This window comes from Lepidochelys kempii, chromosome 7, assembly GCF_965140265.1.
Source record: "Lepidochelys kempii isolate rLepKem1 chromosome 7, rLepKem1.hap2, whole genome shotgun sequence".
Taxonomy (NCBI): domain Eukaryota; kingdom Metazoa; phylum Chordata; order Testudines; family Cheloniidae; genus Lepidochelys; species Lepidochelys kempii.
Window position 1 is genome coordinate 62,981,408 of NC_133262.1, and position 26,934 is coordinate 63,008,341.

A 26,934-nucleotide genomic window follows, 5' to 3' on the forward strand; every position below is an offset into this window, starting at 1 on the left:
TATTCCTGTTTTTTGTAACTTTAAAAAGTTTTACCTAGAGGGGAATCCTCTGTGTTTTAAATCTTATTACCCTGTAAAATTACCTTCCATCCTGATTTTACAGAGGTGCTTCTTTTACTTTTTTCTTAAAAATAAAATTCTATTTTTAAGAACCTGATTGGTTTTTAGTGTCCTAAAAACCCAACGGTCTGGTCTGTGCTCACCTTGTTTACCTATTTGGTTAGTATATTATTCTCAAGCCTCCCCAGGAAAGGGGGTGAAGGGGCTTGGGGGGATATTTTGGGGAAACAGGAACTCCAAGTGGTCCTTTTCCTGAATCTTTGTCTAACTCACTTGGTGGTGGCAGCAATACTGTCCAAGGACAAGGAAGAATTTGTGCCTTGGGGAAGTTTTTAACCTAAGCTGCTAGAAATAAGTTTAGGGGTCTTTCATGCGGGTCCCCATATCTGTACCCTAGAGTTCAGAGTGGGGAGGGAACCCTGACAGACCTCCACTCTTCAGCTATGGCCTGTGGGACACTCTAGGGACCATTCTTGTCATTCCTGAGTTGTGGGATTTTGAGTAATGAAGGGAGGAAGTGTTTAATTATTGCTGGGTTATTGGATAGTTACTCATTTAATTTTTTCCCTGATTCCCATGCTTTTTTTCCTTTTGTCCCTGTTTTCTGCCATTTTCTCTCTCTCTCTCACTCTGTCTTTCAGCCCTGCCTTTCTGGAAATAAAACATTATTTATTCTTATCTGTTGGTCCTTGATTTCCTGTACTTATAAATTGTATTGGCCTAGTGGTCACTTTCTTGGAGTGCTCAGGACTGTGAGTCACTGTGTTACCTCTTGCCTCAGCAAGATAGAGACTTGCTGGTGCTAAACTGGGAGTCAGCCCCCTGAAACTCCCAGTCTCTTAGCCACCCAAACAATCGCCTCAGCTTTCTACCTGCCTTTACTTTGCCTTGCAGGTTAACATTTGGTGTCCTGCAGTTCCTGAGCAACTCTGAACAGTCGTCCTGTAGTGTCCAGCCTCTGTCACTGCACACTCACAGTAACTACCAGGTTCGCTAACCCCAAGGGAATAGTATATACACAGCTTGACTGGGACAACTCAGAATCAGGTCCTTTATACCACCCCACCATGGAGTTATAGGGAAACAATCATAAGTTCACTGAAAAAGATTAAGACTTAAGAGATACTGAGTAAGGATAACAATGGAAACAAATTATTACATATAAATAAAAGTATAACATGCTTTTTAGTGTCTGAACTTAAACAGGCTAAAATCCTTGTCTGAAACAGTTTATCACATAAAGCTTTCCTGCAGCATTTCCAGCCATGACAAGCCCTGCTGTAGGATCCGGGAACCTTATCTTAGTTTCGCAAGGTGCAGAGCACCCCCAACATCTCCTGATTTCAATGGGAATGTTTATCACAAGAACATTCAACATCTTGCAGGATTATGCATCTGGCTGGATCACGCTCCAAAACAAAGGACCAGAAATCCATTTGGCAGAGGCAATTGTATTTGTATGCTACTATGATGCAGATCACCTCAGTAAGTAAAACACGTGGAGGCTTATTCAGCTATGGTGGAATTTCATTGGAGTTCTATTACAGATTCATTTAGCCCATGGAGTTTGTCTGAGGCAGGTGTCCTCTTACAACTTTCTGGAAAAAGGTCTGAAACCTTCTGAAAGTTTCTGAAAAAACTTCTTGAAAAGTCTGAAACTTCTGAGACCAATTTTATGGCTTCTGCTTGATGTAGTAAATTCTATAATCATCTCCCTGGGTGGGGTGCAAAAGTGCTGTGATGCAACATCCTTTGTTCCGATACAATATGTGGTAGCCTGATTTAAGGGTGATGTATTTAAGGCACCCCCAGAAGCTTACAATCAACAGCACTCATCTGGCAACACACAATTCAGTGGGACCTCTCTCAAGTGTTTGCAAGATCAGGATGTAAATCTTCAAAGGTCACAGGTATCCCTTCAATTTTTGTTATACTCCCATTATTTTTCACACAATGCCAGGGACTTAAACCTATTGATTAAAAGGAAATGTTTTGAACTAGAGTCATAACCGCCACCCTCTCTGAGCTGCGTGCAGGTTTCATTAGAGTCTCTAGTCTAGGGGTTGTATATAGACTTCCTCCTGATGTAAAAACATCCACAGTAACACAACTGAATCAAATAAACGTGCAAGAGAGAACCTGAAAAACTTCATTTTTCTCCTCCGAATACTATGGGATTTGGGGAGAGCCCTCCCTAACTCCCTTAGATTCCAGTGCCTCAACCCTACAAACACTGACACACATGTGTAACTCTACTCCTGGGAATAGTCTCATCAAAACCAATAGAACTCACATGAGTAAAATTACATGCCTCTGTATTTGTAAGGCTGGGGCCAATGTGCCCTAGTAGTCTTTCAGGTGGAAACCACTAGCTAGTAGGAGAGTAAGTGTAGTACCTAGGTGGGCAGCTGGGATGAATATAGTCAAGTGAAAGCCATTCATTCAAATACTATTCCATGTAGGGGAGCTGCCTCAAAATTAACCCTTTACGGGGCTTTAGCATAGTATAAAGTAGGGGCAAGGCTTGTTGAAGTTTCAACCCCTTTAAAGTAGCACCCTGCATAGGCATGTAGTAGGGAAAAGGAAGTGTTAACCTTCACATCATAATCAGTGATTCTACCAGTAAAATAGAAAATTCTGCCTTTCCTCACATGCTAGGAAGTTTATGAAGGACTTACCTCAGTAGGCCAGAAGATTATTCCTCCTTCTGTGGCCCTTCTCTATCTAGCCTTTCAGTGGTCTCAGGTCCCAAAAGCGTACTCATACCACATTTTCCCTCACTTGTTAATTGGGGGACATATTCCAGAACCTTGCTCTTAAATGTTAGTTGCACCTCAATTAGAAGCCATTAGCACGTCTACTTGATATAAATCCAACTGCTATCCCCTGTGCACTTGGATCCATTGGCACTGAAAATAAATACCTTATAAATAGTATCCAAAAATATAATAGAAAAAATAGTAACAGATGATGAGATGTGGTCCAAACACAGGACTGGAAGTCTGGAAATCCCAAGTTCCAGCCCTGCTTGTCATAACAATCCTCTCTGTGCCCTTGGAGAAAGTACTTAAGTTCTCTTCTTCAGTTTTCCCTGTCTGTAAAATGGGGATGCTATTATCTCCAGAGGGTGATGTGTGGATTAATTAGTGACTGTTTGTAAAGCCTGAGTATGATTAGTGCTGCATAGAATTCAAATAGAAATGAGAGAGAGAAAAACACACCTACAATATTGCAGGAATTAATACTTTTACTCACTGACTGCCATTTCAGGTGCAAACTGCTTTACACATTTTTTACATCACTCAGATTTCGTTACTCCATTTCAGTGAATTAGGGAAACTGGGCTCTTTATTTGAACCAACTTTCCTATGAGCCTTAGATTTGCAAGGGCAGTTATATTTTTATTAACAGTCAGTCATTTGAATGTTCGTAGATTGTGCTTTTAACAGAATCTCTTACTCCCTTTTAAAGCAGAAAAGTCAAAATATCCCACCCCCTAAAAGGCTATACAATAGCTCCTCCGACAAGGGATAAAGTCCCACCAATGTAGCCACCCTAAAGCCTTTGTAAAACAGACTGGTGCAGGAGTTAAAGCATAGCAGTGTTTACCTATTTTAGAATGGGACTTATTCCCTGAGGCACAGGGAAAAACCTCAAGGGAGATGGAAACCGCACCAAGAAGAAAAAAGAAAGAGAAGAGAAAGGATTCATCAAGCAAAGAAAAACACAAAAGTAAAAGTAAGTACAAGCTCACTCATGTGTCCTCAGTTGGCTACTGTTCCCATCCCTTAGGTTCCTAAGCGCGCTCTCTCTCTCGCAACAGAATTCTTTCCCTGCCCCTTTTATTTTCTTATTGTTTGTGAAAGACTAAGGAGTTTTGGGATTGACTGTATACGTGTGAATAAATGGGTGATGGTGCCCTTTATAAAGCCTAGTATAAGCAGAGGGAGTCCAGCTTCCTTCGGCCGCAATGATTCTATAATGTGAAGGGCATCTATGCTTCCTCCAGTATACCTATACAATTTCAAAGTGCTTCGGGTCTCCCCTAGCGTTGGTGACTCCTGTAGCCATTCTAGTTCCCCAGCTGGAATCCCTGAACCATCTTCCTCCTGGTCTCACGATTACCAACCACTGGCGCTATTCTGAGCATAGCCTTTCCCTACAGGTGCACTGGTGCAGGTTTATTTAAACTGGTGCAATGCCCTCTGTGGACGTTCTGCTTTAGTTTTATGAGTGACTTTTTTGGGTTTTATTTATTCCTGTTCCTAACTGATTTAAATGAAACAGAAAGACGCCTGGATTAAACTGAAATAGGAATGGATACTTTTTGCATTAGTTTCATGAAATTGGTTTAAAATCACACAGTTAGTTAAACTGGGACAATTCAGGGTGTCCTTATCAGAGTTCTGGCAGTTTGAGTACCCTAGCCGCATTGTTATGCTTGGCTTTTCTTTTTAGTTTGTCCTCAAGTCTGCATTTCCTGGGTTTCTAACACTCAGTAAGTGGTATCTGCAAAGTTCTGACTTTTTTAGCTTTAAATTATTGATATGTGTGTTCAGCCCTATTGCCAGCTTACCCAAGCTGTTTGATGGAAATACATATGAATTCTACCCACTTGCTTTCTTTTTCTTTAATGGACAAGTACATCACTTTTTAATAATTTTCAAGCTCATCATGGTAATGGGTCAATAGAGTTTTTCCATGAGCTGGTAAATTTGCATGACAACTTTACAATCACTCTCAACCAACCCCATGCAGTGTTCACTGACATCAGACACATGCATTCTGACAGACTGGTGCCTGAATCCATACAAAGTGGTGTTGGTTAAGAAATATGGGCTGGAGGAGCTGGCTGAATGATGCAGACAGTGGAGGAAAGCCAATTTAGAGAGAAGGATATAGGGGAGCGGTTGTGACAACGGCTAAGATCTTGGTCAGACAGTGTTATGAAGGGATAGGAAGTTACCTACCATAGTAACCTTTGTTTTCCAAATACATCATCTCTGCAGATCCATGGTGATCCTCCTTCCACAATATTTTGAAGGCTTAAGGCAGGAGTTCTCAAACTGGGGGTTGGGACCCCTCAGGGGGGTCGCAAGGTTGTTACATGGGGGGGGGTCACGAGCTGTCAGCCTTCATCTCAAACCCCACTTTGCCTCCAGCATTCATAATGATGTGAAATATATAAAAAAGTGTTTTTAATTTATAAGAGGGGTTGCACTTGCTATGCGAAAGGGGTCACCAGTACAAAAGTTTGAGAACCACTGGCTTAAGGGATGTGTCTGTAGCTAGAGAGGAACTGAGGGATGAATGCATGTTTTTTATACCCTTAATAGAATGCTGACACAAAGGGGAAGCAGGTGCAGTCTTGCTTCAGCTTTGGTCTTTATGTTGCTCCTGAAAGAGCAGTAATTCACCACCATTTCCTATGGGTGGGGCAGTTATTTCTTACAGTCTCTAATTTCTAAAAATAAAACCAAATCATAACTAAAACTTTTTTTTCAAAAAGCCTGATTTCAGGTCGGTGGATTAGAGGTTTGTTCATAATGGCTGATTATTTCTTTAAGTAGTGGACTTGTGGCTTTAAATAATGGACTATTTATATAATTTATACCACAATCCATTTTGTAATTAACAAGACATCTACTCCTTTCTAATGAAAGTTCCAATACACTGATTTCCTCCTCCCATCACTCTCTCTCTCCAATTGTTGTTCACTCCTTTGGTCTGTGTATTTGGTATTAACTCACTAATAGGCTGTCTCCTGTAACATGCTCATCTTCTTTATTTAAATGTATTAGCTTATTGGGTCCTCCAGCGTGAATGTATTTATGCTGGACCTGAAAACTGTATTCAGCTGTTCAGCTCTGCACATAGTTTATGGATACCAAACAGGAATATACTGGACCCGGCTCCTAAACTGCTTTCTTTTCCATAATCCAGAATATTACTTTAGTGCCATATATTCTGATAAATTATTAACCACTGTATCATATAATAGTGAATCAATTATACTCTCTTGTGGGACCTCATTTTGTGTCCCGGAAAATTAAAAAGGCAATACTATTAGAGGGGAATAGGAATTTAGAACCAGCTATGCCATACAGACTGTTCCTTAGCCCAGGACAAATATTGTACTGGTGACTAAGCAATTTCTGCTGTGGGGTTTGTCATAGGGCATGATTGACTGCTGCAGAACAGTCATGTGACACTCAGTCTAGCTTTGCTTTCTGTTCTTAGAAAGGGACCTCTTCTGTGGTCAGATGAGCACTGTAAGAAGAGAAGTTTCCTGGCTTTTGGTGCCAGTGACTTGACTGACGCTTTTTAGCAGCTTAGATCATGGTATTCAGTAGCACTAGTTGTAGGGGAGGAATCCTAGGCAATATGTATTTTAGAAACAAAGGAAAGTTGCTTTGTTATTTTTATGTTCACACATTATGTATAGGGTGCCCACATTTTCAAAGTGAAAAAGCCAGGACCACAGTAGCAGGGAAGGAGGGGAGCATGGGATGGTTTTGGTGGGGTGTCAGGGTTAGGGAGGTGTGCACAAAAAGGCTTTGGAAACTGTGGTGGGGAGAATTTGTGCACCAGGGACAGCTGAAACGAAAGGGTGGCAATGAACCAGGTGTGGGGTGAGAGTGCAATCGTTGAGGCACATGTCAGTTTCATTTGCTTAGCAGCCTAGTGGTACCTTTATGTTGCTACCATATGCAGGAGTTAGGAAAGCAGCATAAAACGCAGAGGCTTTTTTATGCATGTAGTAAATTAGAAACAAGGACAGACCCTGACCAAGTCCAACAATTTCCTGTTTTTCAGAGACAAGTAGCCAATCTGATCATATGCACTTTCAAAAATAGCACCATAATGGCACAATTACCATTTTTCCCATCTCCCCGAAACTGCACAGCAGGGGGCTGGATGCTGACTTCATTTGATTATCTAAATAGGAATACATTTGTTACCATGTCTTAAACTTAGATCATATGGTCCTATGGCCTGTAGCATGCAAGACACAGCAAAGGCCTCTTGTTTTGGCGAGTTAAAACTGACTCTAGATTCCCTGCTCAGGGCTGGTCTACACTACAAAGTTAGGTTGATCTAGCTGTGTAGCTCAGGGGAGTGAAAAAATTCACTCCAGAGAAACACAGTTAAGTTGACCTAAGCCCCAGTGTGGACAGCACTAATCGACAGAAGAATTCTTCCATCACCGAGCTACCACCTCCCGGATGTGAATTTACTACAATGACAAAAGAACCGCTTCCATCTCTGTAGCGTCTATACTACCGCAGCACATCTGCACCATTTGTAGTGTATAACAGTATTTTGAATGGGGATTGTTTCCCCAATATGGATATTTGCTGAGTGTGGGCACGCAGCTCTTGTATTTTTCATACGTCCTCTGATGTTTTCTCTACCATACATACAATCACCTCTGAACCAGTCATTTTGAGTACAACCCTCACGTCACACCCACACTTTCTTTCCACCAGATGTTGAAGTCTTCTGCTATGTCTTTATTGCTGCATTACTGCAAACTGACATCAGAAACAAAGGAGCTGGAGCCTAAGGCTATGCATACACTAGAGAGCTTACAGCAGCTCAGCTGTACCGCTGCACCTGTGCATCTATGCTGATTGGAGAAAGCTGTCCAGTTGACATAATTAAACCACCCCCAACAAGCGGCGGTAGCTATATCGGTGGGAGAAGTGCTGTGTACACACTAGCACTTATGTCGGTAAGGGGTTGGAATATTCACACCACTGAGCAATACAAGCGGTAGCGTAGACAGCCTTAGAAAACAGTGTGGATTTAAAAAAAATGCACCCCCAACAGCACATCAATGTGGGGGAGACAACAGGGCAGATGCATGCTTTCAAAGGCCTGGGCCTTATTTCTCCTTGCCCTTATTCTGGGAAACCTTGCAGCTGTGATGCACGTTAGCAAGGGTTGTTCGATTACCCCAAACTCTCCCCCCCCCGTCTCATTTCTACCAAAAATGGTTTCCCCATCCCAAGAGCGTGAGAGAGGAGATGGGGATATGGTCTCGCAGTATTCAACATCCATTCCCACCTACAGCTCCCCTCCTCCTCGCAAGCATCGCCTCCTGCCCCTTCTCTGAGTATTTCCCGTACTGCTTCCTGCCAGCACCAGCCCTCTAAACCGAAGCCTCCTCGCCTCGCCTCGCCTCTCCCCGTCCCGTCCCCTCCCCTGAGTGGGCCCCAGCCTTCTCGCCCCTCCCCCCGCCTTCTCTCCTCTGCCCCTGCAGGCCCCGCCCCCGCCCGGCCCAAAGGACCCCCCTTCGTGCCTGGGGTTGCTTTCGCAGTGCCTGCTCGGCGGCGGTCTCCTCCCCTCTTAGCCCTCCGCCGCCGGGCTCCCAGCTTTACCCCGGAGGTGAGGTCGGTGTGTCCCAGCTGAGGGTGAGGTGTTGCCCGAGGCGGGGGCCGCGACGGGGCAGGCGGTTGGTGGGGCGGCCCCGGCTCGTTGGGGTCCTGCGCGGCGGCGGCGGCGGGCGGGTCGACAAGTCGGTGTCTCCTTCACTTCGTCCTCCACTTCGAGCGGCGGCAGCCAGCGAGGCCCCCTCACGGCGAGACCCGCCCGGCTCCCCTCGGACAGCCCCGCCGGCCAGGTGATGGGGCCGGCCCCGCCTCGGGGCTGGGGTCGCGGGGCGGGAGGGCTGTGTGAGTGGGGGGCCAGCCCGCGCCCCTCTGGTCCCTCCCCGGGATGGAGCCCTGTCCCGCTTTGCCATGCAGGGTAGCGGGCCACTTGCCTGGGAGCCCGGGCTGGGGCCCTGGCCGGGTACATGGGGGAGAGAGGGCGGCTGCGATGGCAGCTCAGAGCAGGGCCACGAGAGGGCCGGGCGGGCCGGCCGGCGGCGTCCTAAAATGGCCGCGTTCACCTTGCAGCCGCGGCGTGTCTGGCTGTGGGCCTTTGCGGGGGGAGCCCGTTCCCTGCCAGGGCGTTTCCTCCCCGGTCCGTCGCGGGGCAGCCTGGCCCCCGCGGCCTCCGCATGTACGTCTAGAGAGACATCACTCATCCTTCAATGTTGGTTTTTCCCCCCTCTTTGTAGATTCATTAGATTGGCCTAGCTATGACTTATCCTCCACCATGTATCCCTCCGCCTCCGAGACGTAAGTAGGGAAAGAGTTGAAGCAAGACTGTAGCTAAATAACGTTGTGGTAAGGTTAGTAGCTGTATAAGATCGGAAAGGGCCGATGAATCCCGAACCCAGAGGGCTAACATCAGCCCAGCATTCTCCTCAAAAAGGCATCCATCCACTACAGGGCCACCCTTTTAGAATAAAATCCAGGCTTCCTAAAGTTGGTGTCAAGACAGTTTCTATCTGTCTAAAAAGGCGATCCACCTTCTGACACTTTAAAATTTGCATCCATTCTCTAAGAATTGCTCAAGGTGTCTTTTTAATATGAGGGTGTGAAGGAGTTAGACAGAATACCTTGAGGGAAAGGTGTACTGTGGTAACACTATACACTAATTGTATTTCTTTAGGGTAGGTTAATAGTGTTTTCTTATGTGATGGTTAAATCACCAGTTATCTTCCTTCTTTGGTAAAGGAAAAAATTTAATTTGGGTTTTTTTGGGAGCAATAGTTGATCCCATGTTTCCAGGAATGCACAAGGAAAAAGGGATAGCTTGAAGCCAGACATCAGGGTGGAGTTGCTACTTGCATCAGTCACAATCAGGAACAAGGTTGTTCAAATAGTCGATTTCTCCTCATAAACTTACAGTTCATAAGTGTCTAGGATTTATAAGTGTAATGTTTAAAATCTACCTGGGTAATATTAATTAGTAAAAGAAACTGACAGTTTGAGACTGGATTGAAAAATATTGACTTCACTTGGGTTGGTTTTGTTAATTGGAATGGAGGGCAGGGAAGTAGAGGGTTGATGACAGACAGGGCTTAGCATTATTCTTTCATTGAAGGTAGCATTACAGGAAAGATAGTTATAAAAGCATCAAGGACACATGTTAACTATTGGTCCCTCATTTGATCTATACTAACATAAGACTAAAAATTACAGGCCTGCAGGTTAGATTGCATTTTAAGACATAAGGCCAATCTTCATGGTGGTATTCATGCAGTTATAGTCACCTTTTATTTGCAGGTAGGACATGTAACAAATATTTAGCAACTTATATGTACCAACCCAAATGTTTACCGTAATTGAATTAGCATAATAATTGTATTAGTATCTTTCTAACTTGCAATTTTATAAATTTTTTGCTACTTCCTCTAATAACTTTCCATGGCATCCGCATTGTTTAGCGTAAATCTGCTGCCAGAGTATGAGACTGTCGTTTTGAATTTAAGTTGTACTACACAAAAACAAAAGGCTTATTTACTTTATCACTGCCAAACTGTTTTGATGCTGAAGGTTACTATAAAAATGAAATCAGACATAGCTTTTCCTTGGGTGTTGGTGGTTTGGAAGAAAGCCCCAAAATATGTGGCTGAACACTTTCTAGCTTTATTTTAAAATGGTAAATGCGAACAAGAGCTGTTGTTGTAAGTCTGGCTGCACAGTAGGATGGAAAACAGCAACATTTCCTTTATTGTTTGTATAGCTCACTCGGAACAACAGCTGTTCATTTCTAAACAATTGAAATATTTTCTAACTTTCTTTAAGGTGGTAACTAGTCTGCTATGGCAGCTTTTTAAAACTATATTTAAGTTGTCTATTTGTAACTTGTTTAATCAAAGCAATTTCAAATGAGCTGTTAAAACATTCTTCTGTATGTATGTGATTTGCTGTTTAATCTATAAATATTAATGACTTTTTTAAAAGGGCAGGTAGAAAGGAATGCCTCAATGCAATACCTAGTTTATTCCACATCCATGACATACAACTATTTTGCAGAATAATAAGCTGGCCTAGAACACTTCTCTAAGGGATAGCTGGACTATAGGTGAACCTACTAAAATGAGATTTAGTTACACAGGTACACATGACATAATTACTAGCACCCTAGAAAGGCAATGTTAAGTCCCAAAACAAAGTATTATCGTAACTGTTACTTGTTCCTGAATATTGAGTTTTCTCTTTACAGTAGCAATTTCTGGTACTTAAAAATTACAAAGCAACATTCTGAAAAAGTGTGAGTGCTTGAACCTTGCTTTGATCCCATGTGCTTTAAGACTTGCAGAGATTTCCAGAAATCAATATTGTGGAATTCCCATGGTCTTCTGCAGGACTTGATTTACCCCTTTTTAAAAAAAAAAAAATGAAGTGTGAGCTGTCCTGTTCATCTCAATAAGATGTTAGTCTTTGAAACCTAATGAAATACAATTTAGTGCTCCCCTCTACAAAACAGAATGGAGGAATTGAATGTTCTGGCATACAGATTAGTAAAAATGTAAATTCCTTTGTACACTTTACTCAACAAGGAGGCAAACAGGTGGAATATTGGAAGCAGCTGTGTGTGTGTTCTTCATTAGACACCATGAACTTAAAAATTACGTGTCTAAAATTTTATCTATTAATTTGTAACACAAGATCACTACTACAACTGAATGAGATTAGAGAACTTTGTTTGCAAACTTTGTGCTTTTGACGGCACTTCTTTTCTAGTCAGTTTCTCTGTTTCCCCTGTAGTAGTTTCCCTTTTTGTTTTTGGCACTTTCACATGGGAGATGGGATATACAAACACTTCCGATATGAAAATGTGACCCTAGATTTCAAAATGACAGTGTCCCTTTTCTGGTTGAAGTTTTTGGGAAAGCTCCCATTGAAGGAGAAAACAGCTTTGCATTGTGATGAGTTGTTGAATGGGCAGTGAAAGATAATCCTGAAGGCCAACATGAGGAGTTGCCTGGTCCTGGGTGTCTGAAAGAAGTGAGTAGTAACCACAAGTGTTCTAGGCGCTCCAACCTGCCTAAGGCTCCGAGCCAGAGAGAAGTCCTATCAGAACTTTATTGTGCTTCTCCACCCATTTGACCTCACCTCAGTCCCTCCCCAACTGGCTTATAAAGGCTTAAGCCTGCATGTTTTCCCCAAGAGAAGCCTTTATTTGACTTTCACTTTTCTGATAGCTTTCATTGGTTTGGGGGACCTCCACTTAGATTCTATCAGCCTAGCTTCTGTTACAGAAGTTGCTTCAGAGCAACATGGTGTGTTTCTTCTTCAGCAAGACGTGATCACATTCCCTCTGCACTGCTCCCAACTCTTGCCAGCATGAAGAAGCGAGAGGTTGGACCACAGAATAGACTCAGCTCTCTCTTCTAGTAATGGGACGTGTTAACTAGAGTAACTAGATTGGTCATTAAATACTTTTTAAAATTTTAAAATAAGAGATCTACAAATGTCACTAAAAATTATGATAGAAGTGACATGGTGTTTGCAACAAAGAAGCCAAATATTTTATAGCTGACGAGTATAGGTTGTGTAGGGTTTCTATAAAGCTTATCAGAACAGTTGTTGAATTTAATAACTTTATTGGTGTTTTTGAATGTCTCTCCTTGAGTTAGATATCTGGTATTAAAACAAAAGGCTATGTGTAGATGCAAACTAGCTACACAATCCTGCATGTTTCCTTTCAAAAAAAAGGGGGGGGGAAGTCCTGTGGGGTCTTAACAAAAATATCTCATGGGAATCCTGATTAGTATAGAGAGTCTGTTGATATCATTGCAATTTCCTACAACTTTCCCATCTCCCAGTTTGGAATGGCATCTTTCTCCTCTGAAAGCTTTTGTAATTTCTGAAATATGGAGCATTTCACTTTTTAACTAAACATTGGGAAATCCATGTTGGAATCTACATGGGGAGGAACATGCTGCACCTTGGTAAACCCATGCCACTTCGAAATAGTCAGTATTATTTCTATGAAAATCTGTAGGTGTATCATAAACTAAAGCAGTACGAGCCATCTATTGTTAATTGTCCTGTATATGAGTTCTTGTTGGAAGGCATAGCGGGTTTAGAACTAAAGATAGTTTATCTTTATATGATATGTTTCAATATTAATATACCTGTTATCTCTATCTTTCCAGCTCCAATGGCAATCCCTCCATCATATGCAGATCTTGGCAAATCTGCCAGAGATATCTTCAACAAAGGCTATGGTAGGAACAATACTTAAAAAATAACACACATACACCATGCCATATAAAGAAACGTCACTTTGCTGAAGCACACAAAGCTAACATTTTTAATTTACACATGTTCTGGAATATTAATTTGTGTGTGCTTGTATACACTAGGATAAACTAATGGATTTTTATTAAATTGGAGGGAGTTCATACAAGAGCAGCGGAATGGTTAGAGACCTTGTGGGACTGAGTTGAAGAAAAATTAGACACACACACTGGCTAATTAGAAGTTAATAGATGGGGAAACCAGTATGTAAATATCTGAAGGATGTAAACAACAAGGAAGGAATGGATTTTATAGTAGTACTCTAGGGAGGAAGGTGTGGTCTTGTAGTTAAGACAGTTGACTAGGAATCAAGAACTGAGGTTCAAGTCCCAGCTCCTATGGCCTGGTCTACACTTGAAAGTTATACTGGAATAATTGTTGGTTAGGTATGGGACTTTAACTATATCTGTGTTTTTTTTAAAAAAACACATTATATTGATGAATCCTTAGGGTGAACACAGTTGTTATGACGTAAAGGTGCCATATATTGGTGGTGGCTTCCTGTGCTGTATTGGAATAGCTATACAGTGTAAAGTAGTTTTTGTGCTTGTATAACTGCATTCACACTTGTGGGGTTGTGCTGCTTAAAGCGTGGTATAGTTAAAGCATCATGACTTTCTGGTATTAAAATGCCTGTGTGATCTTGGGGATCACATTGCGGGTCAAAGTCCTGCAATGAGCTCCTGCTAGGTAGACCCCTGGAACCTCATAGACTTCACTGGGGCTGTGCAGAGCACAGAAGTCTGCCAGAGTTTATTGCAGGATTGGGGCCATAATCTGTGTTTCAGTTCCCAGTCTTCTGCTTAAATCATCTCTCTTTTCTCACACTCTTATTTATTTAGACTGTAACCTCTTCAGTGTTTTTTTTTGTTTTGTTTTTTTAACTTTGTATTTGGACAACATGCAGCACTATGAGACCCTAGTCTTGGCTGTGGCTTCCAGGAGCTACTGTAATATCAAATATAGAAACTTTAGGTCTGTTAGACTGTAGCTTAGAAACCTGTTTCTTGGGACATGTAATTGGACTTGGCTAGATAACTACGATAGGAAGCAACCTTATAGTGGCAAAGAAGTAGAGGCTATGATATTTCTGAAAAAAAACATAAATCAAATTATTTGCTTAGTATAATATAAAGTACAGCTAATTACCAGAAGGGTGACAATATAAAAATGGCACCTTCTTAAATTTACTCCCTTTGCATATTTGGAACTGTATTTCCTAGCTTATTTGAGTCCTAACCTTTGTTAGCTCTCTTGGCTCAGCAGTGCTATAGAATGAACTGTATTCTAATGCTGATATGTGAACCAGAAAACTTCAAGCTAAATTCTGATTGCAGAATCTTTTACTGGTGGCTGCATAAAAGCCAGAAAGGACGCAGGTTGCCTTTGAGAGGCAGAGCTGAATTTGTGGAGTAGATGGAAACAAAAAAAACTTTTCATTTAGTTAACTGAGAAAATATTCCCTAGTAGTCATTGGTGTACAATAAACAGGCCTTTGCTAGTCCTTTATTCACTTTAAAGTTTGAGAGAAAACTACTCAATTCCACACTGACTACAGATGTTTCAAGGTTCTTAGGATTTATACTGCTCTGGTCAATGGCTGAACTATTTTTTTCTTTTTAGTTTTGCTTAGAAAAATGCACACACTTTAAAAAGTACACTGTAATAACTTCAACTTTTTCTTAAGGTTTTGGGCTGGTGAAACTGGACGTGAAAACAAAGTCAGCAAGTGGGGTGGTGAGTTTTAAATTCAAAGCATTTTTGGTTAATGTGCTCTAATTTTCCTGCTTTTTAAAGGGAACTTTTATGGACAAAGTTAGCTAGTTGACAGAGTCCTTTGATAGGTGTTTGCTGCACAGTACACTTCAGAGGGCCATAGAGATCTGCATCTCCAAACATAAATCACATTGCCATGTATGCTGACACGCAGTAGTCAGAAGTAGTTGTTCTTTTGTCTTTGTAAAGTTGCTAAGCAGGGTATATTTTGACTGTCACTCATCTTGTGTGTAAAAATGAACAAATAGCAGAACCATTTTTAAACGTAAAATTGATATCCGACCATACAGAAATTTAATTTAGCTTTCTGTGAATATTCTTTGGTTCTGTTCGTGCTCAATGTAAATCTCTCAAGACCCTGGTAGTACTGCTGAAAAGGATTTGGGAGTTATAGTGGATCACAAATTGAGTCAACAATGAGATGCACCTGTGAAAAAGGCGAATACCATTCTGGGGTGTATTAACACCAGTGTTGCATCCTTGATTAACATAGCTATGCTGGGAAAAGCTTTAGGATAGATAGCTATATCAGCAGAAGAAGTCCTTTGTCTGGTACAAATTTATTCCTTTTGGAGAACAGGTTCAAGCTGTACCAGCAAAAGAAGCGTGCTTGCTCTTTTCTCCCCCCCCGAAGTGCTCTCCTGGTATAGATATACTGGCAAACCCTCTTAAGTGTAGATAAGGCATAAGGTATTTATCACGAATAGTCTTCAGCCTTTATCTTGATTTATGGAATATCAGGCTGCCTTAAACAGTAGGTATTGCTTAAAGAAAAAAGCTGACCACTACAGGGAACGTGCTTCTTCATAACTTGAATTCCAACTTTTTCTACCCTTGTTTACTAGGGACTGCTACCATGTCTGGAACTCTGTGTTTTGCACAGACATCTAGTGGCTAAATAATATGCTGCAAGTAAACATCATTCAGTCAAAGTTAATTTTTCATATAAAGCTACCTCATTTAATCAATTTTAAGTTTGTTGTCGTAGCTAAGGTAAATCTTTAGCAACAAATTTTGGCATTCATATACATCCTGTATCTACAGGAATATCTATATAGTCCTTCAGTGTATGGTGAGATTGATAGAATACTCCGTAAATGTTTGGTTTAAACATACTCTTCTCATAAAACTAATGCTCCCTCTAGTAGCAGTAAATGCATATGGTACCTTAAGGAGTGGATAGCTAATTCTAATGGGTGTAGAGAAAAACAGGACTTGTCTACATGGTGCAGCAGTGCACACTAAAGGGATATGAATTCTACAGCACACTGTGTTGCATATTAACTGGTCCAGATAGACCCTGCTGCCATGCAATAAAAGTTCCCTAATACATATGCCCTACTAGGGTCTACCTGGGCCAGTTGGTGTGCAACATGTTGGTGTGCTTTAGAATTCCCACCCATCTAGTGTGCATTGCTGCACCATATAGATAAACCCCACAGCCAGGCATATCTTGGGCCAAAATTTGGACTTAGATTTGTAATTTTTTTTTTTTTCAATCAAAGACCATCAGAAATTTTTCCATATCATTAATAAAATTGCAGTGGAAAGACTATTTAACAAATATTCCCTGAAGCAGTTGCTAGCCAAGTACTTCAGCCTTGTGCCCATGTTTTATTTTTAGATTTTCAAAATTCGGTAGATATTGACTACTCTTTCCATTCTCCAAGAAGAGAGATGTAAAGAGCATAAATAGTGAGAGGCAACCAGTGTTTATAACCTTCAATTTTTATAACTAAGGTGCTGTTTGTAATATAAATAAGTGCAATGTTTATTTTTAAATAACTTTTAGTGTAACAGTTACCCACTGAGAGTCCCGAATCTAAAAAATATAATTCTGTGTAAGGAATGGAAGTCTGTTAATAAAACTTACTATCAGTTAATGTCACAGTCTCAAACATAGGCAGTCTCCCTATATAATTATATTTTTACTTGGGAGTCCTGACTCACTAGTGTGGCTATTAAAATCCCTAGTTAAGAACCAATGGACTAGTGCTGCCCTTTCATCTAGAGACTTACGTTCAAATCATTTCTTGATTGCAGCTATAAAATTTCTTCCTCTAGTCCTTGAATATTTATTTATTTAAAATGTATATGTAGAGCCATCCCACAGTTGTAGCATGATAGTCTCTGTTTGGGCACTAAAGATTGGAACAATGATAGTATTATATGAGGATTACAGCATGTTGGCAGAGTTGTCTGGGATGCTGTCTGCACTGTGCCTGGCTCTAATAGTGATATTAATCCAGGGATGGACAAACTTTTTGGCCTGAGGGCCACATCGGGGTTGCGAAACTGTATGGGTAGGGAAGGCTGTGCCTCCCCAAACAGGGTGGCCCCCTCGCACTTCCCATGCCCTGACTGCCCCCCTCAGACTCCCCCCCCCCCCAACCCCCCCTGCTCCTTGTTCCCTGATCGCCTCCTCTCAGGACCCCCAGCCACTAACCGCCCCTCTGGGACTCCCACACCTATCCAACCGACACCCCCCCCCCCCGAACCTCTGCCCCATCCAGCTGCTCCCTGTCCCCTGACCGTCCCCCTTCCCCCCAACCTCCAACCCATCCAAATGTCCCCTGACAGGCCCCCCAGGACTCCCATGCCTATCAAACTGCCCCCTGCTCCCCATCCCCTGACTCAGTGGCAGGACTGGCTTACTGGAAAGCCTGGGAGGTGGGTGGGCGGTGGGAAGGGGAGGGAACAGGGGCTTGCCTCCCTGGCCGGGAGCTCAAGGCCCGGGCAGGATGGTCCCGCAGGCCGGATGTGGGCCGTAGTTTGCCCACCTCTGTATTAATCCCTTCAGTAATATGAGCACCATACTCACCTCTGTACTTGTAATATTTTTTTCTGCTTTTTAAGGAAACAATAACTTGAAATAAATTGCCTCGGAAAGAGGTGTAAAGCATGAACTACGCTGAACAGTATAGTTCAGTTGCTTATAGCACAATGGACTTCCTTGCCTTGGAATTGGGTTTTACATTTTTGAACTGTGCAGTGTCAGAGCGCACACTGCTATTTCCTGGTTAAGTCTGAAAATCTAGAAGATCCTTTTTAGCAAGTTGTTACAAAAGGGGGTTGGGTATAACTCAAACTGGCTGAACAGGACAATGCTACCTTATGGTTGTGTACATGGTTTAGTTTGGTTTTTTAAGTTTAAAAAGACCTTTATGATGTGAGACTTCCTGGGATGTGTGCAACTCAGGAATAACCTATGCTGTCTTATTAGGAATTTACAACAGCTGGTTCATCAAACACAGACACGGGGAAAGTGAATGGGAGCTTGGAGACCAAATACAAATGGGCTGAGTATGGTCTGACTTTCACAGAAAAATGGAACACCGACAATACTCTGGGAACAGAAATTGCGATTGAAGACCAGGTAACAGATTGATGTACTACTTACATTTAATTTTTTCACTTAACCAGTAGATCTGAGCTAATAGCTTTTGTTCCCCTAATTAGATTGCCAAAGGTTTGAAGCTGACGTTTGACACAACCTTCTCACCAAACACGGGGTAAGAGTTTTGTTTTTGTTAAGAGAGTACTTTTTGACATGTTTAGGGGAATAACTTTGCGTGTAAAGGTCAAATGAATATTTAACAAGTTAATATAACTATGTGAATGAAGAGTATGTATATATAGAGCTTGAAATTGGTGGCTCAAAACTACTGCTGTTAACCCAGGCTGTTACATTTGAATGTGGCTCTTTGGGACACTGAAGCAAAATGTTTTGCTCCTTAACAAGATAGTTGGCACCCTAATGAGAGAATTGGATTTGTTAGAATAGTAGTCAGGGCTCTGCTTGCACAAATATAAGAGAATGTTATGGAAGATTGGGGTGGGATAAGGAAGTAAAGAAGTTTCTTCAAATGTATAATCCTTGTGTTTTCTGCAGCTTTCTAATGGGCTGTTGCATTTTGGTTCCATGACTGGTCAGTTATGTCTTGCCCAGACTTGACACCTGTTCTCTAATGGCCTTTGTGTGCCCACTGCAGGTTAAGTTAGTAAAAATTAGACTGATAGAGGATGAAGCCTTTGTAAAAAAATAATTTCTTTGCTTCAGGAAGAAAAGTGGCAAAATTAAGTCGTCTTATAAACGTGAATGCGTAAATCTTGGTTGTGATGTTGACTTTGATTTTGCTGGACCTGCAATCCATGGCTCAGCTGTCGTTGGTTACGAGGGCTGGCTTGCTGGTTATCAGATGACTTTTGATAGTGCCAAATCGAAGCTGACAAGGAATAACTTCTCTGTGGGTTACAAAACTGGAGACTTCCAACTGCATACTAACGTGTAAGTATTAAAAAAAACTGTATTTGAGAAGCTTGTAGTAAGAATATTCATAAGCTTCAAATTCTGAATTAATAGCACTTGTTCGTGAAATACAGTGTCAAATATGCTCTATGTGAGAGAACCTTGTAGAAAATTCACCAGGGTAACACATGAGATTTTCTTTACCTGATCAGTAATTACTTCTGTACCTCTTTTCTAAGTTTAGTGTTTATAGCTTGTTTTCTAACTACTTTGTTACATGAAGTAATTTCTGTAATATATGCATTGTAGTTTGCAAAGTATAGAAAGCAGTACTTGAAGTGTTGTATTTACAAAGTAGACTGAAGTACTTGACCCCTCCTTGCAATTGAGAAAATTGCATTACAATAATACACTTGTTCCCTGTGATCTTACAGGAAATAGTTATTAGCAGTTGGCATGATATCGTTAAATAAATATGCTTTGCCAGTGCTTTTAATTCTTAAGCCCTTTCCTTTAGCCCTGAAAGGGAACTTTAACATAGGAAGCACTCATGTTTATGAATTCTAATCATACATGGGAAAGCATATAGTTTTTATGTGTTTTCTCACCTTCCTGCTGACTTCTGCTTTTTAGCTGTCCTGGTCCTACCTTAATTGTTTTTTGTATATTTATAGTTTTCCTAAAAGAATTCTCAGGTTGAATGATTGTGATAATGGTGCATTAGTGATGTTAACTTAAATCTGCGTGGTTCCACTATGTGTTAGGGTAGGAAGCATCTTACTTGTATTCACTGGAGTCAAATCACATACTCTCTTCCCCCTCTCTGCCCCTCCCCCAAAAAAGAGGGGGAAGAGGGGGAATTAAGATAATATAAGTACATTTTAAACAGGATTGTTCAGACTTGTAGTGAACTGCTTTCAAAGTTTATTAAAATATTTGAAAATGGTATTGCTTTTCTAGAATAAAATGTCCTTTGACCTTTTTCTTAACCGTAATGCTACTTAGAAACATCGTTTCCAATAACCACAAGATTCTTCTGAATATTTGTCTCTGATTTATAACTTGCATGTCTGTATCACACATTTCATACTCTTCATTAATTTCAGAACTAAAGGGAGTTTTTTGACATGAACTCAATGGAGCCAGGATTTTACCTAGGGTATTTATGAGCTTAATTGTGCAAGTGAATACATTAGTATCATCCTTAGCAATATAATTATTGGAGTGAGCTTCTTTCATGGACTCTGCTAAAATACCTTATTCTGCCTTGCAAGCTACATTTATCTGCCCTCCTTTTTAATGTCTTATAATGGAAAAATAAATGGTCATGTTTAAAGTACAAATAATTCCCCAGGTGAATAAAACTTTAAAAGCTAAATGTAAGTGTAGGACTTTATATATAATATACACACAAACCTGTAATTTAATTTCACTTGCAAATACCTTGCAGCAATGATGGGTCAGAATTTGGTGGCTCAATTTACCAGAAAGTGAGCGACAATCTTGATACTGCTGTAAATCTAGCTTGGACAGCAGGCAGCAACAGCACTCGTTTTGGCATTGCAGCTAAATACCAGTTGGATTCCACTGCTTCTATCTCTGTAAGTATGGCTTTAAGCTTCTTCTTGCTCTATGTAAATATACAACTGGATATCTTTTATAGTAGTATAAATATTCTATATTGATATGGAATGGTGAAGAAGTATGCCAGTTACTCTTCTGTATCACTAATGTAAAAGTCTGTAATAGCCCAGATGTTAACAACTAAATCTTGTAAAGTATGTGACTTTAGTTACATACAACAAAGTAACTGTGATTTACTTTTTCTATGGAAAGTCGTCTTACTATGCCTATAGTAACACAATTCAGTGCCTTACACACTACATTAAATCACTCTAGAGAGGTGGTTCAGACACTTTTTTTTTCAGATTACAGCACCAGGTTCCCATGCTGAGAACTCTACTATACTAGTCAGCACCCTATCTACAATAGAGCTTGGCTTGCTCTAGTTTAACTCCAGTTTTGAAGTGGGTAGTGTCAATGCACCAGATGTTATTGGATCTAGAATAAGAGTCTTGCAAACCTGAACTTCTAGTGCTGGTGAACATACTATTGAGTGAGAACGTTACAATGATGGTTAGTATAGAAATGTACTAGCCCAGTAAAACTAAATGGCCATTCCTTGATTTGAGTGAATCAATGAAAACCTGTTTCTTCAACGAATACCATTAGATGTTGTGGCTTGTTCTGATAGAGTTAATGTCAGAAGCATTTAAAAAAAAAAAAAGGTGAATTGGCTCCCTTCCTAGAACAGTTCTAAACAAACATTTCAGGTAACAGGGATTGTGTTGGAATGTAGTTTGAAAGGTGAATTTCTGCCTGCCCACTCAAAATATATATATATTATTTTCCCTCTGGGATAAAAAGGGTGTATGTGTATGGTTTGCATGGGGTGGGTGTATCCAGTAAGTGCAAAGATACTGCAAAATATAAACTGGTTTAAGTTTGTGGTGTGTGTTCTTGGTGACAGCTATTATAGTCACTACAGGATTATAGCAAAGAACATTCTTTCATGGTTTTCTTTGACTTGCTGTTTTACTCCGCTTTTCATTTTGTTGCAGGCAAAAGTGAACAACTCTAGTTTAGTTGGAGTGGGTTACACCCAGACCTTGAGGCCAGGTAAATATTCTATAAATGAATCACTTCACTGCAATCATGCATTCCTTGTTGTTATGCATGGAACTGCTGTTGAAATATTTATCTATACACTCAATGCCAGTTAAAATTGATTGCTTCTTTTTCCTCTATTTAGAATGACTATCTCTGCCATCTTTTTCCCTTTCAATCTATATTGGAGCTGACTTGTACTTTAACAGTTTCACATACCATAAACTAAAACTTGTACTGAGTTTGAGTTCTGCTTGGCTAAATCCAATGGCACTTCTAAAATATTTAGGCTAAGCGTGTCCTCCATTTTATTTTCCAGTAGGATGGATTTCAGCTGTGTTCCAAACTCAGTGTGGTGCTATGCTGATATGACAACAAGCTCTAGTCATCTTAATTTAACCAGAACATTTTTGTTGGTAGTATCGTGGAAGGTCTAACCATCATTCCTAGAAAATGTCCAGTTATCTGGCTGGTATCCATTAATCAACTTCTTACAGCAGAGTGAAATAACTATTTTTGTTTTTTGAAGACCTAATTTGCATTACAACTATTATGACGATATTAAGCAAGTGCAGTAACCTATACATCCTCTGATCACCAGCTAACACAGTTTATCTGTGTTCAGTTAATACCTTGGTAACAATGTTCTCAGTGATTGTCCATTTGTGCTGTTTGTTTAAATCACTTCTGGTTATAAAACATGATGGTGAATAACTAAACCATTAAGACCAGACTTGCATGAGAAAAACCTGACCTGTTTTTGGACTTAGGTTGAGCAGCTTCTGTCCAAATAGCATTAACACCATATACAGGATGGGGCAGTCTTGTGGAGCGAACTCATTCAGCATAGTTTTGTTTCAGAAACTAAGCAACTTCTGGTTTAGAAAACGGAGTTAACTGCTAGTATATTAAAACATATTGGGACTCATCTCTCTGATTAGGAAATAAGTCCTGTCTTATCTTTGCAGTTGAAAGAAGAGATAATGCCTCTCAATTTCAGCTGTATACCTTGGTTGATTGCAGTTGCTGCTTTTGTGGGGGAGCAGGATGAAATCCTAGGACAAGTATATGGGCAGAAGAAGGGAGATGGCTCTTTCTGCTCTTAAAAACTAAAGAAATTCCGAGACACAAGTCTGTTTGTACGCATAACTTAAAGATAGAAACCCTTTCAGGAAGGTTGCAGTTTGCAAAAACGCACAAGAAAATTGTTAGAATTAAAAACTAATGAGAAATTCCAAACCCTTCATGCATGCAGTTAAAGGTAGCTAAGCAGCTCTTAGTCTGCTCCATATCAATGCCCTGAGAAACTCAGACTGCTTTATCCTTCCGTTTACAAACACTTATCAGACACTACTAAAAATAGAATGCATTATTCTTAATTGCCTCGGGATTGTGCCTTCTTTACTCAGCAAACAATTTTACTACATTCATACTGTTTTCCTAATGAGGAACTGGTACTCCTTATTAAGGGCCTGATTCTGTCTGGTACAGAGGGTTCCTTACAGTTCTATGTGCAAGTGCATGTTCCATGTGACAGATACAGCATGTGTACAATGGAGACATCAAACCAATTCTAAACCAGGGCTATGTAGGGCACACTTACAAATTGAAAGCTTTATACGTACATTGGCTGTTAATATTGCGTGCACAGGCTGGAGGATTTTTTCTAAATCTGTGATCCAAAACACCACTGTGTCTTGCAGGGGGAGCAGAAGTACACCAGGGAAGTTGGAATTGTTAAGTGGTGGGCAGAGTTGACATAACTTAATATTTAACTGTTCTGTATTTCCAAATATTTGGGTTTCTTGTAGATTTTTAACCTTACAGGTGACTTGCAATCAACTGAAAAAAGTGGGCTTTTTCCTGTGTGCTGCTTTCTGATGCATTAAGAAAGCCTGAAAAGTTTTTGGGTTTTAATGTATTTTTTTTCTGGCTTGCTTCAAACCACTTACTGGATCTCCGATTAGAGAGAGTTATAAGTCCACTCATTCGTGTTAGCATTCCTTTGTTCTGATCAAGGTTTTGGGGAAGGGAGTGAAATCTAAATCACTTTCAGTATACGGGATCGTCATTTGAATTTATTAGGGCAGTCAGAAGGGACTCGGTAGCTTACTGAACCTGGCCTCTTTCCCTGCTGAGATCCTTGTGGGCTCAGACAAAAGAATACTTGACTTCCAGATTCTTTCTCTCTGTTAGGGGGAATAGTTTTAGTTGATGCAAATGAAAATAAGATGGTCTCTTTCATTCTTCACTGTCTTCCTCCAAAGATCTTATCTCTGATTTTACTGGTTGCTGATTGCTCTTTAAAAAGCTAGGATTAAGGTAGCTTCATTTTGAAAATTGCACATTTTTTCTCATGTTTATGGCAGTTGGTGTTCTGTTTGGGCAAATACATCTTGTGCAGTATCTCTAATCCTCCCTCTATCTTTAAGTGGGGGAAAAGCTATCATCGCACTTTTCCCTAATGGCTATCTCACATACATAGCATATTTTTGTGTGTGCGAGCTACAGTGTGGGAAAGGGCTCATTTCCACATTAGTTTGAGTCAATAAATGATCTCATAAGTCCAGTATATAAAATGTGTTTCTTAAATAGAATTTGCATGTGTTTTTTTTAATTGCATTTTATATGCCCCCAGATAGTCATTTGGTACCTACAATTGTTGTTCAGCTTAGTTTTGTACAACTTTATTTTAAAAGCTGAATGGAGTTGATGTACGTAAGTGGAAATTGCTTTAGAAACTTGCTTTACTATTGAATTACTTACTACCTTGGAAAGAGTATAATTGAACTTAGACTTGTGATTGACACAATGGTTAGCACTTTCAGATTCTATGTTAACACAGGATTGTTTTAATCTTACAGGTGTGAAGCTTACACTCTCCGCCCTGGTAGATGGGAAGAGCATCAATTCTGGAGGTCATAAACTTGGTCTTGGTCTGGAATTGGAAGCTTGAAACAGCCGGAGAAACTGCTGCAAGGAAGGGATATCAGAAGAATTCGGCCTTAAAAAAAGTATTTCCAATGTGATCAGCAGGCTTTTTTTCCCCAAGAGGGATGACCTAGAACAAGAGCTGTATTCAAAGTATTTTAGACAGTTACTTGTTAGCTGGTTTCTAGTTAAATTGGTTACCTATCTAGTTATCAATTCTGCATTAGTGCAGTCACTTATACATTATTTAAATGTATTTAACTGTTTAATGCGCTACCCACAAATAATGAAATAGACCTTTATGAAAACTGTACAATTGTGTGCATGTTTGTTTTTATGTTCCTTTTAACATTTTGATATTGCCATTGAATGAGAAATGGATCAGTGGATGTTTTGAAATGAGGTCAGCAATTTTGTTAAATCACCTTAATTAGAAATACTTTTGGTATCCCAAGACAACTCAAATTATGAATAAAACAAATACACACACATACTTGTGCCTCCAAATATTTTAAGAGTTTAGCTATTGATAGGGCTCAGTGAGCTGTAGTTTACTTATAAAATTGTCATTGTGCCACACACCTCAGCCATCAATGATCATGAACTTCCATTATGGGCCCAGTCCTTTTGACCACATGTTGAAGCAAGCAGGTTTCTGCTGAGGACAATTGGATGGGAACTCCTTCAGGAGCCAGTGAACCTCACCCTTAATCTATTGCTGTGGTATGACAAGGCCCTTTTTCCCTATTCTCCAGTTCTCCTGTCCCTCCGTGAACAAAGTGAACTTTGTCTGGTACTCGGTGCCTGCTGGTCTGGAGAGTACAATACACTCCACCATCTGACTTGAAAAATGCCCCCTACATCTCCCACTAGCGTCTGGCTGCAGAGTGGAGGCCCACTGAGTACAATCAACTGGCCATGTGAGCAGGACTGTTAAGCTTCTATTTAGAATGTGTGAAAGATACAGTGACTTACTTTTAATCCTTCGAGTGAGAAATAGAAGATAAAGTTTGCGTTTTCCCTTTGATGTTACAGTTCTTTGCAAGTATCAGTGAATAAATGTGGTAACTCCTGAAGTTGTTGCAGTAATGCAAGTGCTAAAAAGATTTCCTATGTATTAAAATACAGCTCCAAGTGGAAGAGAACCTTGCTAAAAGGGATACTGGAAATGAATGTGCAGTGATCCTCCTAATGTAAAAGTCTGACTTTAAGGTCACAATTCTAGTTCTGAATTTGATGACTTATAAATAAGGTAAATATATATACATATATTTAGAAAATGCAGTCCACATGCTGTTAAACAGACATCCCCCATTCAGGGGGCCGTCTCAGGGAAATTCTTCTCCTTGCATACATTTTACGTGCTTTGAACCATATATCCACCTTGGTGTACATCTGAATTTACACTACTAGATGGGAGGAACAGCCTGGAAGACAGCATCTGTTCTGGGGTATTAAACAGCAATGTGGTAGACTTTAAGCTATTTAAATATTTACTAGCATTTCCTACTAGTCACCATTTTCAATAGGGTGGTTTCCTGTTTTGTTTTTTTTTTTTAATCGCACGTTTACTCTTCTTGTGATAAGAGTATTTTACAGCGAGTATTACTTGGTATGAAAGGTGGAGATGATAAAACATCAGATTAGAGCTGAACTAAGGCATATAACTTGTTATACTCTTCCCCAATTACCATGGTGACTTTAAGATGATACACGTAAGCCTTGTATTTTCATTAAACTGGTTTAAAGACTGACTTTTGCAGTAATTCTTTTAGCTGTAGACCAGTGTACAGAGAGACCTTAAATGCCAAAACGAACCAAGCCTAAATCTCAGATGTACTTCCCAGATATTCAAGCTAGCTTTCTGAGAAGTGAAGAGTTCCCCCCCTCAGTGTGCATTGGGTTCCCTGCTCCACACATGGGCTTAGGGAAAACCGACTAAGCGCTTGGGAGTACAGTCCTCTCTGCTGGATAATTTCTTAATCTTTTTATGTTTTAATATACAAAATCCACTGACACTCCAGGATAAATACTGCCCTCCTGAATACCTGTGCAACTCTTCATGGTGTCAATGGGATTTGTGCACCTGTATCTAAAGTGACC

General features: G+C 40.5%; 1 protein-coding gene across 4 annotated transcripts; it reads left to right on the forward strand.

Annotated features, from left to right (window-relative positions):
• The first annotated feature begins 8,512 nt into the window (after positions 1–8,512).
• Positions 8,513–26,585, forward strand: VDAC2 (voltage dependent anion channel 2). Of its 4 annotated transcripts, XM_073353185.1 has the most exons (10): positions 8,513–8,686; positions 9,128–9,188; positions 13,064–13,135; positions 14,896–14,945; positions 18,208–18,360; positions 18,444–18,496; positions 19,045–19,272; positions 20,684–20,834; positions 21,855–21,912; positions 24,765–26,585. In XM_073353185.1, exons 2-10 carry the CDS (start codon positions 9,149–9,151, stop codon positions 24,854–24,856), a joined length of 897 nt encoding a protein of 298 aa, XP_073209286.1. In that variant the 5' UTR covers positions 8,513–8,686; positions 9,128–9,148; the 3' UTR covers positions 24,857–26,585. The 4 variants fall into 4 exon arrangements, with proteins under 4 accessions (XP_073209286.1, XP_073209288.1, XP_073209285.1 ...); XM_073353187.1 differs by lacking the exon at positions 9,128–9,188 and having other exon boundaries at positions 8,518–8,686; XM_073353184.1 differs by lacking the exons at positions 8,513–8,686; positions 9,128–9,188 and adding an exon at positions 8,760–9,069.
• Positions 26,586–26,934: the final 349 nt, after the last annotated feature.